Raw genomic sequence first — 13,935 nt, 5'->3', positions numbered from 1 at the left:
TCTTTTGTACATCAAAGGGTTTTCAAGTGCTTTTATCTGGCTACACTTGCATTTGCTAACAGCGTAGCAGCAACAGAACTGGACTAAGAGACAAGAGACGCATGAGTCATCTGTAAAATGAGAGGGCTGGACAAGATCAGGCATTCTTATCTTACAGGACATGATTTATGGATGGCTTCAGGGTCTCTGGACACCAAGAAGCCATCAACTGAATTTTGCATATAAGCATATACATTTTTATGGGGATAGCGTCTAGCTATTAAGATTCTCAAAAGGTCCAGAACCCCCAAATGATTTAAAAATTATAGACTGGACTATTGTGAAAAATTCTCTCGGCTCTAAGATTCTAAGGAAAACCAGTGTCCCATGTCCTTTCGGGGTCTAACCTGGATGGGTTGTGTATCTTCATTTGTTTTTTTTTTAAAGCCAGGAGCCTGTGGTGTCTTTTTACCAATCTGCTCCTCCCCCAAGAAAATGGGCCCTGTTGTGCAACATTCTTCACTTGGTACAAACAAGACTGCTTTTTGCCCGGACGGTATGACTTAAGTTGTTTTAATGTAGACTGATATGAGAATGGGTGAGGACTTCGGCACGGCGCATTTGGTTTTACAGACGTTAATAACCAGTTAGTGCTCGTGCTACGTGCTGCACATTATTATGACCTGTTGACCAGGAACAGCTCTCACAACATGGGTTAAGACCAGAACTGTGAATCATGGAACTTTCACTTAGCACACACACAGTCTACAGCAAACTTAAATACTAATCTATAATACCTAACTGGGTTATTTGATCCATTGCAGTATTGTGCTTGTTTATCTCAGAAGATAGGCAACTAGCAAAAATACACATTTCTTTTGCACTTCCCCACCCCCATATTACACTGTAAAAGTAAGACATAATTCAGTGCACTTTCTAATAAACTTCCTTATAGTATCTCTCTCTATATATATATCTATGCCAAAACAAAAGAAGAGCACAATGCAACTTGTAAGATTACCATTTAAAGCAAGAGAGGTAACAATACTCTGGGATTATAGCCCCTTCTCCTGTTTAGAAAAGTTCCAGTTCGTGTGACAATGCACGGGAATAAAATTTAATGCATGATTGCTCTGGGAAGTTTTAAACCTCTTTATCATTTGGTAGACATGCTAGGGCATTAACAGTATTTTTTTTTTTTTTTGATGTATTGGCTTTAGTCAAACCATAAGCTGTACAGACACCAGTGTACTCCAGAGTGACTTATCTTGATTTCCATCACCTGCTTTTCTCCCATCAACTCATATTGGGTTATGAGGAAATAGGTTCAAATCATAACAGGAGGTCATGCTGTGTTCTTGGTCCGACTCTTTGTGACCCCATGGCCTGCAGCACGCCAGGCACTTCTGTCCAAGGGGATTCTCCAGGGAAGAATACTGGAGTGGGTTGCCATGCCCTCCTCCAGGGGATCTTCCCAACCCGGGGATTGAACCCAGGTCTCCCGCATTGCAGGCAGATTCTTTACCAACTGAGCCACCAGGGAAGCCCTGGCTGTTGGATAAGTGTTGACTAGAAGAATGTATATGACATCTCTCCATCCTTGTGGACACAAAATCAGGTAACCACCACGTCTGAGGTGGACGGTCATACTCCAGGGAGTTTGTTGGTTGTACTAGCCAACAAGTTGTAAAGTTTGGAGGCTTTTATCCACATAAACTCACTGTGATGGAAATGACAAAAGTTTCTGGAATTAAGGAGGCTGCAGCTTGGCAGCTTGTGAGCTAAATCCAGCTGCAGAAATGTTTAGTAGTATTTTAAAATACTTTGATCAGTTCTTGATATTTAAAAATGAGAATGTTTCTCATGAAAATTTGGATTTCATAAAAATCTTAGGAGCTGGTAACCCTGGTCTAGCATTCTTGCATAGCAACAAGCAGCTGAAGTGGCACAGGAGGTGCCCTTTTCAGTGGGGCATGGGCACTTCACTTTGCTAGGGCTCTCATTGCTCCCAGCTGTTATAGGTCATCTGAGTGACTGACTTGTTTTTCTCATTTCTATGACCAGTTGAACTTTGTGACACTGGGTTGGTTTGGCCTTGTCTTCATGATGCTGAAGACCTGATTGCATGTGAAATGTCCCCCTCCCCATGGACAAGATTCCTTCTTTGATTGGGTCCCAGCTACATCTAGTTGCTTTGGTAGGTAATCTTAACATGCATTTCTACTCATCCTTTACACTATATTGCAAACTCCAAAGATACAATCACACTAATATTTATGTGTTTAAGTGTGTGTATGTTAAACACGTAAAGGGGTGTGTATCTATACAGATATATGTATACTTTCATTTAGGTAAAAGTTAATTTGGTTCCACAGATACGGACACCAAGTGCTGGCAGCTTGGAGAATAAGTGTATAACAATTTGCTAAAACCTGTATAATTCTGACTTATATTACAAAGACGGTGAACTTTAAGTTATTGCTTTTTGATTACAGAATAAAGATCTCATTCTGTTGCAAAACTTTTATACAGAATGAGTAACCATTTCCTATTCAAGTAATAGCAATCGGAATCAGAAGTTCCTTACACAACAGTAGATGCCTGAAGACATTTTTGAAGGAGATGTGATTTCATTCTATTCAAGAACTTATGCGGGGAGTGATGAAATTTTTCCAAAGTACTAGAAAATCAGCACCCCAACTGCTTAATGTTCAGGAGGGTTTTTCAAGGGCTCTATAAAGCTCACTTTGTGGTGAGTTTTCATTCACCTTTAGCATTCCCATTCTACTTATGCAGCCTTATTTCTGAACACAAAGCTTGTATTAGAACAGTTAAAGAGGATTAAAAGCAGTGTTGGTTTTTAACATTCAGAATTCACAGAGGATCTCATTTTTTTTTTTTTTTTGCAGTTAAATGATCCATTCTGTGCTTTTGCTGCAGAATCACATTCATATGGCAGTCTAATTTCAGGCACTTTTAAAACATGTTCATCTGGAATAAAAAAATCTGCATGAACCACTTCTGCATAATTCAAAATGAGTGTTGAGTGATTCGAGTCACCAGACAGACAGCAAATCACCACCTGGTACTCAGTTAGCTTTCTCCATCATAACGTGATGGTGACTGTGAAGCTTAGGTGTCTATGAGGTGCCTTTCTAGCTTTAGCACAAAGATGGGAATCATAAAATTCCAAACTACTTAGTTTCTACTTATAAAATACAAAAAGGTGAAACACACTAAATGTATTATAAGACGGTTTCAGCTAAGATCAAAATAAATAACATGATCTGACTCAATGGTTTGACTCTTGAGCTCCTGGACGAAATCTGATGGAATGTCAAATACAGAGACTCCCTCCTAGGCACTAGCTGCTGGTAGGCAAAAGTATCTCAACATCCTTGCCATTGGCGACAACAGCATTAGAAGAGCAGCTGCTGCCAAGGTCTTCCGCAGTGGTCAAAGAGGAGGCCTGGGAGTGAGTTTTGGTCAGGGGCGTGGTAGTGGATGGAGAGGGAGTGAGGCCAGGCTTTTTGGGTGGGATGGGTGGAGGGTTTCCTCTCTCAGCTCTGGGGATGGTAGGGGACTTGATCCCTGGAGACAGAGGGCTCAGAGGACTGGACACTTTTCCTGGAGTAGGTGAATGGCTGGTGTCACCTCTCGCATTGGCAGTGCTGGCCAGATTTCGGTAGTCTGTGCCAAAGGGAGAGCTGTTAGGAGACACGGGCTTTATTGGTCCTTGTTGGTTAGTGAATCTGGAGAGCACCTGAGTGACCGTGTTTCGGGCCAGCTGCTTGGCAGCAGAGTTGTCTATGAGGGTAGGGGACAGATCCCTGGATGGAGGGCTCTGCAGACCACTGGCTTGTTGGTCTTGATCTGCTTGGGACTGAAATTTGTGCCGAGCTGCATGGAACCGCTGGTTGATCCCTACTTGGTAGGATGATTGGTAGCCAGGGCTGCTAGCTGATGACCCCAATAAGCGCTTAGTTAGTACTGGTGAAGAGCAAGGAGAGGACGTGAGAGAGGAAGAGGCAGTGCTGCTGGGAGTCGGTGAGCTCCCACTGGAAGGTAGATGATTGGGTGTTGGGACTGGTGTCTCTATTCCCACAGGACACCCGCCATTCTCTACTGCTTTTTCTTGGGCCAATTCCATAGGCTTCTCTCGTGGAGGCACTTGGTTTTCTACATTGCTGCCTGCAATCAACTCCTTGGTAGTCTGCATTTCTGGGTCAAAATGTCCATTGGTTTTTGCATAAGAGTAAGTGGGAGTGGCGGGGCCAGGAAGCTCGGTGGTTGTCACCTTGGTTGTGCTGCTCCCATGTGTTTTCTCGGCCTGAAAACTCTCTGTTTGGCAAAATACAGACACTAGCATGGGTGGCTCCGTGACCGTGCCTTTAGACACAGTTACTGGTTTCTTCACTTGCTCGCTGGGGCCACTTTGCTGGTGCAAAGCCTCTAGATCCTTCACTACCTTCTTCAAACTCTCCATTTCTTCTTTCAGAGTTCTGGTCCGGTTCTCTTCTCGGTTCAGCTTTGCTCTCAGTTGTTCCCTTTCAATGTCAAACTCAGATAACTGCTTCTCTACCTGGGCCTCTGTCTGCAGGCCCCGCTTCCTCTCGGCGGCCAGCTCGTCCTCCAGCTTGCTTGCTCGGCTCTTCTCCTTCTCCAGTTTCAGGCTCAGCTCTCCGGCCTTCTGGCCCTCCTCTGCGGCCTTGCTGGTGGCCTTCTTGCACTCCCGGGCCAGCATGGAGGAGAGCTGCTTGTGGCGGGAGCGCTCCTCTTCCAGCTGACTGGAGAGTCTCTTCTGCTCTTTTTCAAACTTTTTCACTTGAGACTTTTCAAATTCCAACTACAAAAGAATGCCACACATCTTGATTAGAGAAAGGAAACAAAGAGATACTGACAACTGTTATCAAGTAGTGTATCAGGTTAGCCGTTCTCTGGCAGGCACATGGGATTACCACACATGCCATGTGTTTACATCAAATATTTCTTAAGTATTACAACACCTAACATAAAAACGTACACACGACGACTTAATCTTGCTTTGATGATTTAGGAGGCACTTCTAGTTCTTACTGTCTCAGGATTATTAGTGGGAATCTGAATTCAGTCATTGTGTTCTAGGTCTGTGGAAAGTTCAGAGGATTAGAACCAATCAAAACAGAAAGCAGAAAGCCATATAAACTGGATTTTGTGATGAATGCTGATGAAAACAAAACCTTTAAAGCTTCAGTAATAATTCTTTCTGGCCTTAAAAACAAACAAACGTAAGTAGCTGCATATGAATCATTCTTCTACACAATGCCATTGGCTTTAATCATCACCCAACCCTACTTAAAGCACAAAATGAGAGGGAGGGGTTCAAGGAACCCTACTAGTCAGTGTTTTTCAAACTCTGAGACCCATTAATGGATGGGGAAACCATTTAGTGAGCCATTAAGAATTTGAACAAATGAAACAGAAGTGAAAATATTAATGTGTATTATAAGCAGTAAGGGTTATGTATGATTTCATGAGATTTTTGTTTAAAGCATATGTATATATGTGAATGTATTTGTGATGTAAAATATATATTTTACTAGGAGTCCTAAGTCAAAAAAAGTTTTGAGAGTTCAAAGTTAGTGTTGCCCAAAGTGTGTTCTATGGAACGATGGTCCATAGAGAATGATCTATGTTAACAGATTTTATGAAAACATAGATTTGCTAAACACAGATACCCTATATTGACCTTGAAGACTCACAGCATGCTTTGGCTTACTACAAAGTCTGAACAATTGAAGTTAGAAACCTCTTTGTGTGTTAGTGGCTCAGTCGTGTCTGACTCTTTGTGACTCCATGGACTGTAGCCTGTCCATGGGATTTTCCAGGCATGAACACTGGAGTGGGTTGCCATTTCCTTCTCCAGGGGATCTTCCTGATCCAGGGATCAAACCCAGGTCTCCTGCACTGCAGGGAGGTTCTTTACCATCTGAGTCACCAGGGAAGCCTCTTTAACTTTGTTTAATACAGTAATTCCCAGAGTTATCTGACCACAAAGCCCCCCCCTTTTTTTTTTTTTGAGTAACACCAATTTATACCCTGCAGAATAATCTTCAGGAAATGCTACTCTAGGCAAATGCTGCTCCGAGCCTTTCCACCTTAATTACCTGTTGAGTCAGCCGCTCTCGCTCCTTCTCCAGCATGTATGTGACATCATCGCCTTCAGCTGTGTCCTGTGCATGCCTTTGCCTTTCTTCTTCAAGGTCTAGGATTACCTTTAAGGAATTAAAAAAATCATTTCCAAATATAGGGAGTCACACTTAGAATACAATTTAACAGTAAGTGCCTATCTAAGCATCCAAGATCACATTCCATAGATAAGCAAGTAAATCCTAGTCAGGGCCATCAAAGAGCACACTGTCTAGAAGGGTGAAAGATATGTTCTAGAAAAAATACAGTATGTACTTTACCTCACACAAAGTGGCATGTAAACAGAAAAGAGGAACTCATTAACTGTGGGGACTGAAAAGGTTTCAGAGAATTAATAAGTTTGGTGGGATTAGGGGACAGGTGTAGGTGATGAAGTAAGGCAGATTCATGGAAAGCTGAAAGCTGAGGCTTTCCCCATGATGCTCAAATCACTGGAGGTACCAGAGAGTAAAGCCTGAAATTAAACATTTCAAATAGGTGACATCCTAACTGTGCCTTGCTTAATTAATACATGCATCTTGTATACAGTTAGATAAGAAGTAAAAAGATTCTCTAGACTTCATCCTGCATATGAGAAGGCTTAATTATTGAGATCTGAAGTAGAGATTTTTCATAAGGCCTTTAAATTAACTGTCTACCCATTCCACTTACCCTGGTGCCAACCAATTAAGCCCAACTTTAAGGAGAGTACAGGTTTAAAGGGGCACTTCCCCATATAATCCTGCCTACAACTGCGTAATATTCCAGTAATTATGGATTTCTTCGTAGCTTCTGCTCATGATTCAGAGATGGGTTGGCCCACACCTCCCCAAGCCAGAGCACTGTCATCCCCATGGCCATTTCTCATTGTTTCTCTTCACTAACAACTGTTATGAATGGAGAAAAAAGACTTTCTGGGACTCCTCTTTAAATACAAAAATGAAAACATTCTGGTTTATTTCCTTCCAGTTAAAAAAAGATTTTGGCTTCTCCTCTCCAGAGAGGCTTCTAAAATTATAGAAATGGGATGAAAAGAAAAAAAAAAAAACCCTAAAAAGGGAGACTTTGGCAGACAAATTTTAATATTCTGAAGAAAGAAAGAGGCTGGAGGGATGGTAGCTACTTGGTATGAGGGAGGAAGCTGTTTTGCCCTGTAGGACCCCAAAGACATAGGGGTATCTGCAGGTGGCAGATACCGCAGAGAAGAGGTAAGGTGCAGGATGGAAGACAGGGGAACTAATTCCAGGTATGTATTTTCAAGAGTTATCTGTCCCTTCAACCTGGTTCCTGTACACAGAATGCCCAGTTAGGCATCTACTACCAAGAAATACAGCAGATGTTTATACTCTGAAGAGACAGAATGTGACAGCCTCCAGATTTGGTAATAACAGATATGACAGAGAATAAAGGTGAGGAAAGGGGATTATTTTTATTTTGGGAAGATGGCAGGGTGAAGAGGAAAGGGAAGTGGAGTGCTAACAAAATCCACATCTATAATAAAGGAAGTTAATATAAGTGTCTAAAATTGATAAAGTGAGAGAGCAATATATTAGTTAGAAATATGGAAAAAATATATGGAAGTTAGCTAACAAAATAAAACATTAAAAGAAAAAAAGTGGTTGTCTCTAATATTGAGGAGGAGAGGGAATGGGAAGAGGTAGACTAGGGAACCCTATTTTTCATAATAAGCAGAGTAACCATGTAATTGACTGTTTAAATTACTAATACGTCTAAGAGCCAAAGTGGGTATTGTTAACAACCCTGCCAAGGCACCAGGCTTAAACTGGAATTTTCTCACGCAAACTGGGACTATATGCATGCTAATTATAAGCCTCTAGGTACTATGTGATGTCTAATGAAGTCAATGTTCTACTTTGATAAAACACTTAAGGATAGGCAGTGATTTAAAACATTTAATGCTATCTTACATTGAAATATAGTATTAGGAAATCTTGAAATTTTTAACTCTTCTTCTCCCCAATCACCTGCCGCTGCTGCTGCTAAGTCGCATCAGTCATGTCCGACTCTGTGTGACCCCATAAATGGCAGCCCAACAGGCTCCTGTCCTTGGGATTCTCCAGGCAAGAATACTGGAGTGGGTTGCCATTTCCTTCTCCAATGCATGAAAGTGAAAAGGGAAAGTGAAGTCGCTCAGTCGTGTCCGACTCTTAGCAACCCCATGGACTGCAGCCTACCAGGCTCCTCCGTCCATGGGATTCTCCAGGCAAGAGTACTGGAGTGGGTTGCCATTGCCTTCTCCCCCAATCACCTAGGACCAACACTATTTCAAGTGTTATCCCAACACTATTTCAAGAGGCATGATAGCCAGCCAGCCCTTTAGTACCACTCAATTACTTTATGTATGAAATGGAAAACAGGCTTGCCTATCAAATAAAGATGTTGTGTAGATTTTCCTATAATATTATGTAAAAGCCCGCAAATTTAGGCAACTAAGCCTAATTCACTGACATCTTTTAAATTGGAGCATAAATGTCTTAAGATTACTTCAGTCTAAACCAGAGGTTAAATTTTTCTGGGTCTTGAAGAACTCTGACAATTCTAGTAAGGATAGGAAAAAAAAAATCATTTTCTATAAAATGCATAAACTTTTGGCATTCATTGTATTTTCTGGGGGGTCATGGAACATCTGAGACCTATTCGTGGTTAAGAACTCCCATTCTGGCTTTTTGTTTGGACTTTGTGAAGGGAAAGAAAAATTGTGGGCAAGACCTAAGACCTTAAGCACTTTGTCAGATGCACTTTAAGCAGATGGCTCTCTAAAGCAGGTAACCATAAAGTAAACGAAGATCTATCAAGCTGCAGCTGCTAACCCAATTTTTTCTGAATAAAATGCTTCCTACTAAATGCACTGATGTCCCCCCACCTTGTTGATATAAATCTAAACCAACAGTCCTTAAAAATGCATATTCTAGCCAAGCATCTTTTCCAGGCCAAATGTGAGCTATAAATGACAAGTCGGGGAATGAAATCACAAGCACTAGAAGAATTCCAATGAGATGAGGTAGAGGAAAGCACAGGTCCTATCTTAGATGCTAAGACCTGGAGACAGACAGACAGACAGACAGACACACACACACATACACACACACACTCCTAATAGAGAACAGCTTTAAGGTAAACAACCATAGGGACTGTTTATGGTTTCATGAGAGGTAAAATGCAATGAAATTCAAAACCAGAAATAAATAAAAATAATCTACTGGCTTGTATGTTTATAGTCAGGTAAATTCTCTCTCTCTCTGATACAGCATTCCCCACATACCCAAATACCTATTAATCTTTCTATTTATCACTTAAGTAAGCAAATAGAGAACACTCTGTTCAGCTACAAGGCTTGATCAAGCCCCAGTTTGTTGCCAAAGTTTGGGTGATCAAGAGTTGCAAAAACATACCAAATGTTTTGGAGTGTCATATCAAGAAGGAATGTCGGCTAAAATAATGTGTCTGACATACTCCCTAAATTTAACATTTGGACTAACCTGCATTTTCTATTTCCTGGCTCCAGGGTAAGCTAATTTTTTTTTTTTTTGGACACCTGTGAGACCTCCCAGTTGAACTGCCATGAGACCTGGCAGCTGACAGAAAAGTATCAGGCACTAGTTAGACTGTCCCAGGAGCCTGCGGCACGGGTCAGCTGGTCACCCACCTTGCGGTGCCGGCTCTCAGCAGCAGCCAGCTGCGACAGCATGCGCTCCTGCATGTTCTTGCACTGTTTCATCACCACCTTAAGAACTGAGAGCGGGTTCGTGCACACTGGCTGCTTCTCGCCATCATTCTTCTCTTTCAGGGTTTCAAAGTCTCTCTGGAGCGCCATTAAAGGATCACTGATGTTGTATTTTCCATAGCGTTCTTCAATGAAAGTATCTCTGTGTTGGGCCTAGGAAAGAAGGAAAAATAAGCATTTTGCTTTCAAATATTACTGAAGCGGGGATTTGCTAGCAGTTAGACATCAAAGGTGGTGGCGCTGGTATGAAGTAACCTGTGGACTACAAATCAGACGGGCCATCTAAGTACAGATACAGCATCAGAATAGGGGCACAGCATACTAACGAGCACAAATACTTATACAGTGCTAATTACATGTTAGATGCTGATCCAAGTGTTTAGATTCAGATTACCTTATTTAAGTTTTACTTTGACTTTTAAAGTAGTGCTATCATTTACATTTTGCAGATGAGAAAATTACTATGCAGAGGTCAAGTGACTTGCTTCAGGTCACTCAGCTAGCAAGCTGTCAGAATTGGGATTTAAACCCAGGCACCCTAGCTCTAAAGTCTGTGACCTGAACTGCCATGCTTACTGCCTCAGCTTATGAATGCTTATATTACCAACAGGTATATCTTCTCTTTCCTTGCTGAGTTACAGCATTTGCATTTCTAAAATATGGTAAACATAATATCTTTATGAGTTTACAGATTTAGAGACCTAACAAGGTGGCCACAGATAAGTAAAGGATGCTAAAAATAATTCTACATTATAACTGAGGACTGGTTGTGATTTCTCCACATAGAACTTCACTTGACTGCTGATGGGTCAAGAGGGTGGAGGCTCTCAGCACTAGGGGTGCAGACAGAATCCCTCTACCACCTCTTCCAGCCTCTGTTCAGCTGCTGTCTTTTATTTCAACCCTATCCCCTTCAGGGATCGGGGAACTTGAGCAGGGAATGTGGACTGGTGCTTGGAGTCTGGCCTAGGGCTTTGGGCCTGGGCACCAAGTCAGGTCAAATGATCAGGAAGGCAGTTGAAGGAGATTCTTAGGCTACCCTCTTGTCTCTGCTAGGAAAAATTTGAAGTACTATTTCATTTGAGCATCATATATTACATGCAGGTGAACAAAGGACATTAACAATCACTTTAGTAAATAGACATTTAAATGTTTCCTAAGATATTTTACAAAAAAAAAAATGAAGTGTTCATAAAGGGTTGAGGAAACTTCCTCAAAAGTCACAGCAACGACTGTATAATTTAAGCTTTCAAATAAAATCTAGTTACAAAAACTACTGTCATTTCTCAATTAAAAAAAATTATTATATCAGGAGCTATATATATTGTTTTACTACCACTACCCACAAATGGGAACCCATTTGAAAAGAAAAATACACAATTCAATGACCATGCTTAAAAAACAGAATAAAAACCCTCAAGAAAATAAAGCAAACATGGGTTTCTTTGACACAGAAATAGGTTTCAGTGCTGAACATTTGATGCCTCCTTTTTTTTTCTTTCCAGTCGCTCAGTCGTGTCCAACTCTTTGTGATCCCCATGAATCACAGCACGCCAGCCCTCCCTGTCCATCACCAACTCCCGGAGTTCACTCAAACTCATGTCCACAGAGTCGGTGATACCATCCAGCCATCTCATTCTCTGTCGTCCCCTTCTCCTGCTGCCCCCAATCCCTCCCAGCATCAGAGTCTTCCAGTGAGACTGTCAAAGTTTAAGACTCAGGAATTAGCCTTGTGTTACAAATTTGTGTTGGTATTGGTTGGCAAATGCTCAAAGCAGAGTTAGAAGCCCTGGGTTTTACTTCTGGCTTGACTACAACCATTTTAAGCAATGACGTTATTGGAGTATTTAGATAATATTTGTATACTGCTGCTGCTGCTGCTGCTAAGTCACTTCAGTCGTGTCCGACTCTGTGTGACCCCACAGACGGAGGCCCACCAGGCTCCCCCATCTCTGGGATTCTCCAGGCAAGAACACTGGAGTGGGTTGCCATTTCCTTCTCCAATGTGTGAAAGTGAAAAGTGAAGTCGCTTAGTCGTGTCCGACCCTTAGCGACCCCACGGACTAGAGCCTACCGGGGTCCTCCATCCATGGGATTTTCTAGGCAAGAGTACTGGAGTGGCTTGCCATTGCCTTCTCCGATCTGTATACTAGAAATCTGAAATTCATCTGTTGCTGTAAGTTACTGTTAACTAACCCCCTAACTTTATTACAAGTATGTATGTGTGCACATGTGAGCATGTAAATTAAAAGACAGAATCCTATTTTGAGGTCCAAATTAAAAAGAAAATTCTCAGTAAAATTTCAAAATCAAGTCCATTTAGGATGGAGAAAAACAGGACCAATTCCAAAACTGATTATTTATCATCATTATCATCAGTTTGGTTGCACCTTGCAGCATGCTGGATCTTAGTTCCCTGACCAGGGATTGAACCCACACCCCCTACATTGGGAGTTGGGAGTCTTAACCACTGGACTGCCAGGCAAGTCCTATTATTTCTAAAAAATCATGGCAAGAGTAGACAAAAAAGCAAATTTTAATTACATATATAAGAGCATTAATGTCAAATAAATGTGACTCATCAATGTTTTCATGAAGAACGTCTGTTTCTTTAAGTTCAGGTATAAAAATATGAGATTGATAACCCAGGATTCAATGAAAGTATCTATCTGTAGCTATTAATGTACTAAGGCAAATCCTTATTTAGCAAAACAGACAAAGGAAGCAAGAGAGAAAAAAAAACTCTTTAAGGAGTTGAAATCCCACTTTTTTGTCACATCTTTTATTCATTATTACTATTTCTGTAAGATTAGCTATGGAAAAGAAACAATTATTGATACTGAAATTGGTTTAGTAGGGCAAAAAGGAAAAAGCGAACCTGAATATTTTTATGACTTTTTCCTTTTCAGAACACCATGGAGAAAGTGGTATAGAAGAGCAGAGCTGGGAGTACAATTCAAGATTGATATCAGATCTGCTGAGAAGCTCCTCTCAGGTTTGAGTACATAGTTAACTCACCCTTAAAAATATCCCTTTTTAAAACCCATACCATTATTATCCTGAAGAATTAATAAGCATCACAGAGTTACAAGTAATGGATGCGGAGCTTCTGTGGTGAGGTCTCAGAATTCTCTGAGAATAGTTGTCAAGCTGTCTGTTTTCTCTTGAAGTACTTCACTGTAATTCCATAATCACTTGCATAGTAATTATCATTATATAAAACTGGTAGCTTCAATATAAGTGAAAAGAATCTGTGAAATAATTGATAAAAGGTTCCTTATCATGAAACAATTCTCTTAAGTATATTCTAATAAGGGCCTGAATACGGGAAAAGTGAATTCTGTATTTATTATACCAAACAGTGGATTGGAAAATGAGATGGAATATAGTATTTTCCAACCAACCTAATGTGTCAGTCAGGTGAACTGGATGGGTTACACACTTAACAACCTAAATAATAACACAAAAATAAACAAAAATAGATGTTAAGATTTGATAAATGAAAGAATTTTAGTGGAAGTATTTTATGGTTATTTGGGCTTCCTTGGTGGCTCAGATGGTAAAGAGTCTGTCTGCATTGCGGGAGACCTGGGATCGATCCCTGGAGAAGGAAATGGCAACCCACTAGAGTATTCATCCTGGAAAATCCCATGGATGGCGAAGCCTGGCAGGGTACAATCCATAGGGTTGCAGAGTCAGACATGACTAAGCGACTTCACTTCACAAGGTTATTTATTCCTATTTAACAAATCACCCCCAATTTAAATGTTTAGTGAACTGTTTTTAATCTCATACAGTTTCTGAGGGTCAGGAATCTTGGAGGGGTGGAGGGCTGAGCTGGGTGGTTCTGGCTCAGTGTCTCATGAGGTTGCAGTCAAGCTGTTGGCCAGGATTGCAGGAATCTGAAGGCACAACTAGGGCTGGAGGATCCACTTCCAAGCTTGGTTGTTGGGTTAGGCCTTGTCTCCCAGCATGTGCTGGCTTCCCACAGAGCAAGTGATGTGAGAGGTGAGAGACAGATAGACACAGGCACATCAAGATGG

At 41.2% G+C, this 13,935-nt stretch overlaps 1 protein-coding gene across 6 annotated transcripts in view; it reads right to left on the bottom strand.

The window, feature by feature from the left end:
* Nucleotides 1-536: 536 nt before the first annotated feature.
* The window catches only part of CTTNBP2NL (CTTNBP2 N-terminal like), a 58,719-nt gene continuing 45,320 nt past the window's right edge, over nucleotides 537-13,935 (bottom strand). For all 6 annotated transcript variants that reach the window (XM_055401635.2, XM_055401633.2, XM_055401634.2 and 3 more), the window contains 3 exons: nucleotides 9,815-10,045; nucleotides 6,126-6,233; nucleotides 537-4,825 (listed from right to left, as the gene is read on the bottom strand). In XM_055401635.2, coding sequence (XP_055257610.1) covers nucleotides 3,344-4,825; nucleotides 6,126-6,233; nucleotides 9,815-10,045 — 1,821 coding nt within the window. In that variant the 3' untranslated portion in view covers nucleotides 537-3,343. The remainder of the gene's footprint in view (nucleotides 4,826-6,125; nucleotides 6,234-9,814; nucleotides 10,046-13,935) is intronic.

This window comes from Moschus berezovskii, chromosome 4, assembly GCF_049115385.1.
Source record: "Moschus berezovskii isolate FMDL1 chromosome 4, NW_MosBer_1.0, whole genome shotgun sequence".
Classification (NCBI taxonomy): domain Eukaryota; kingdom Metazoa; phylum Chordata; class Mammalia; order Artiodactyla; family Moschidae; genus Moschus; species Moschus berezovskii.
The sequence above is the reverse complement of the archived record's forward strand: the minus strand, read 5'-3'. Positions and strand labels throughout refer to the sequence as shown.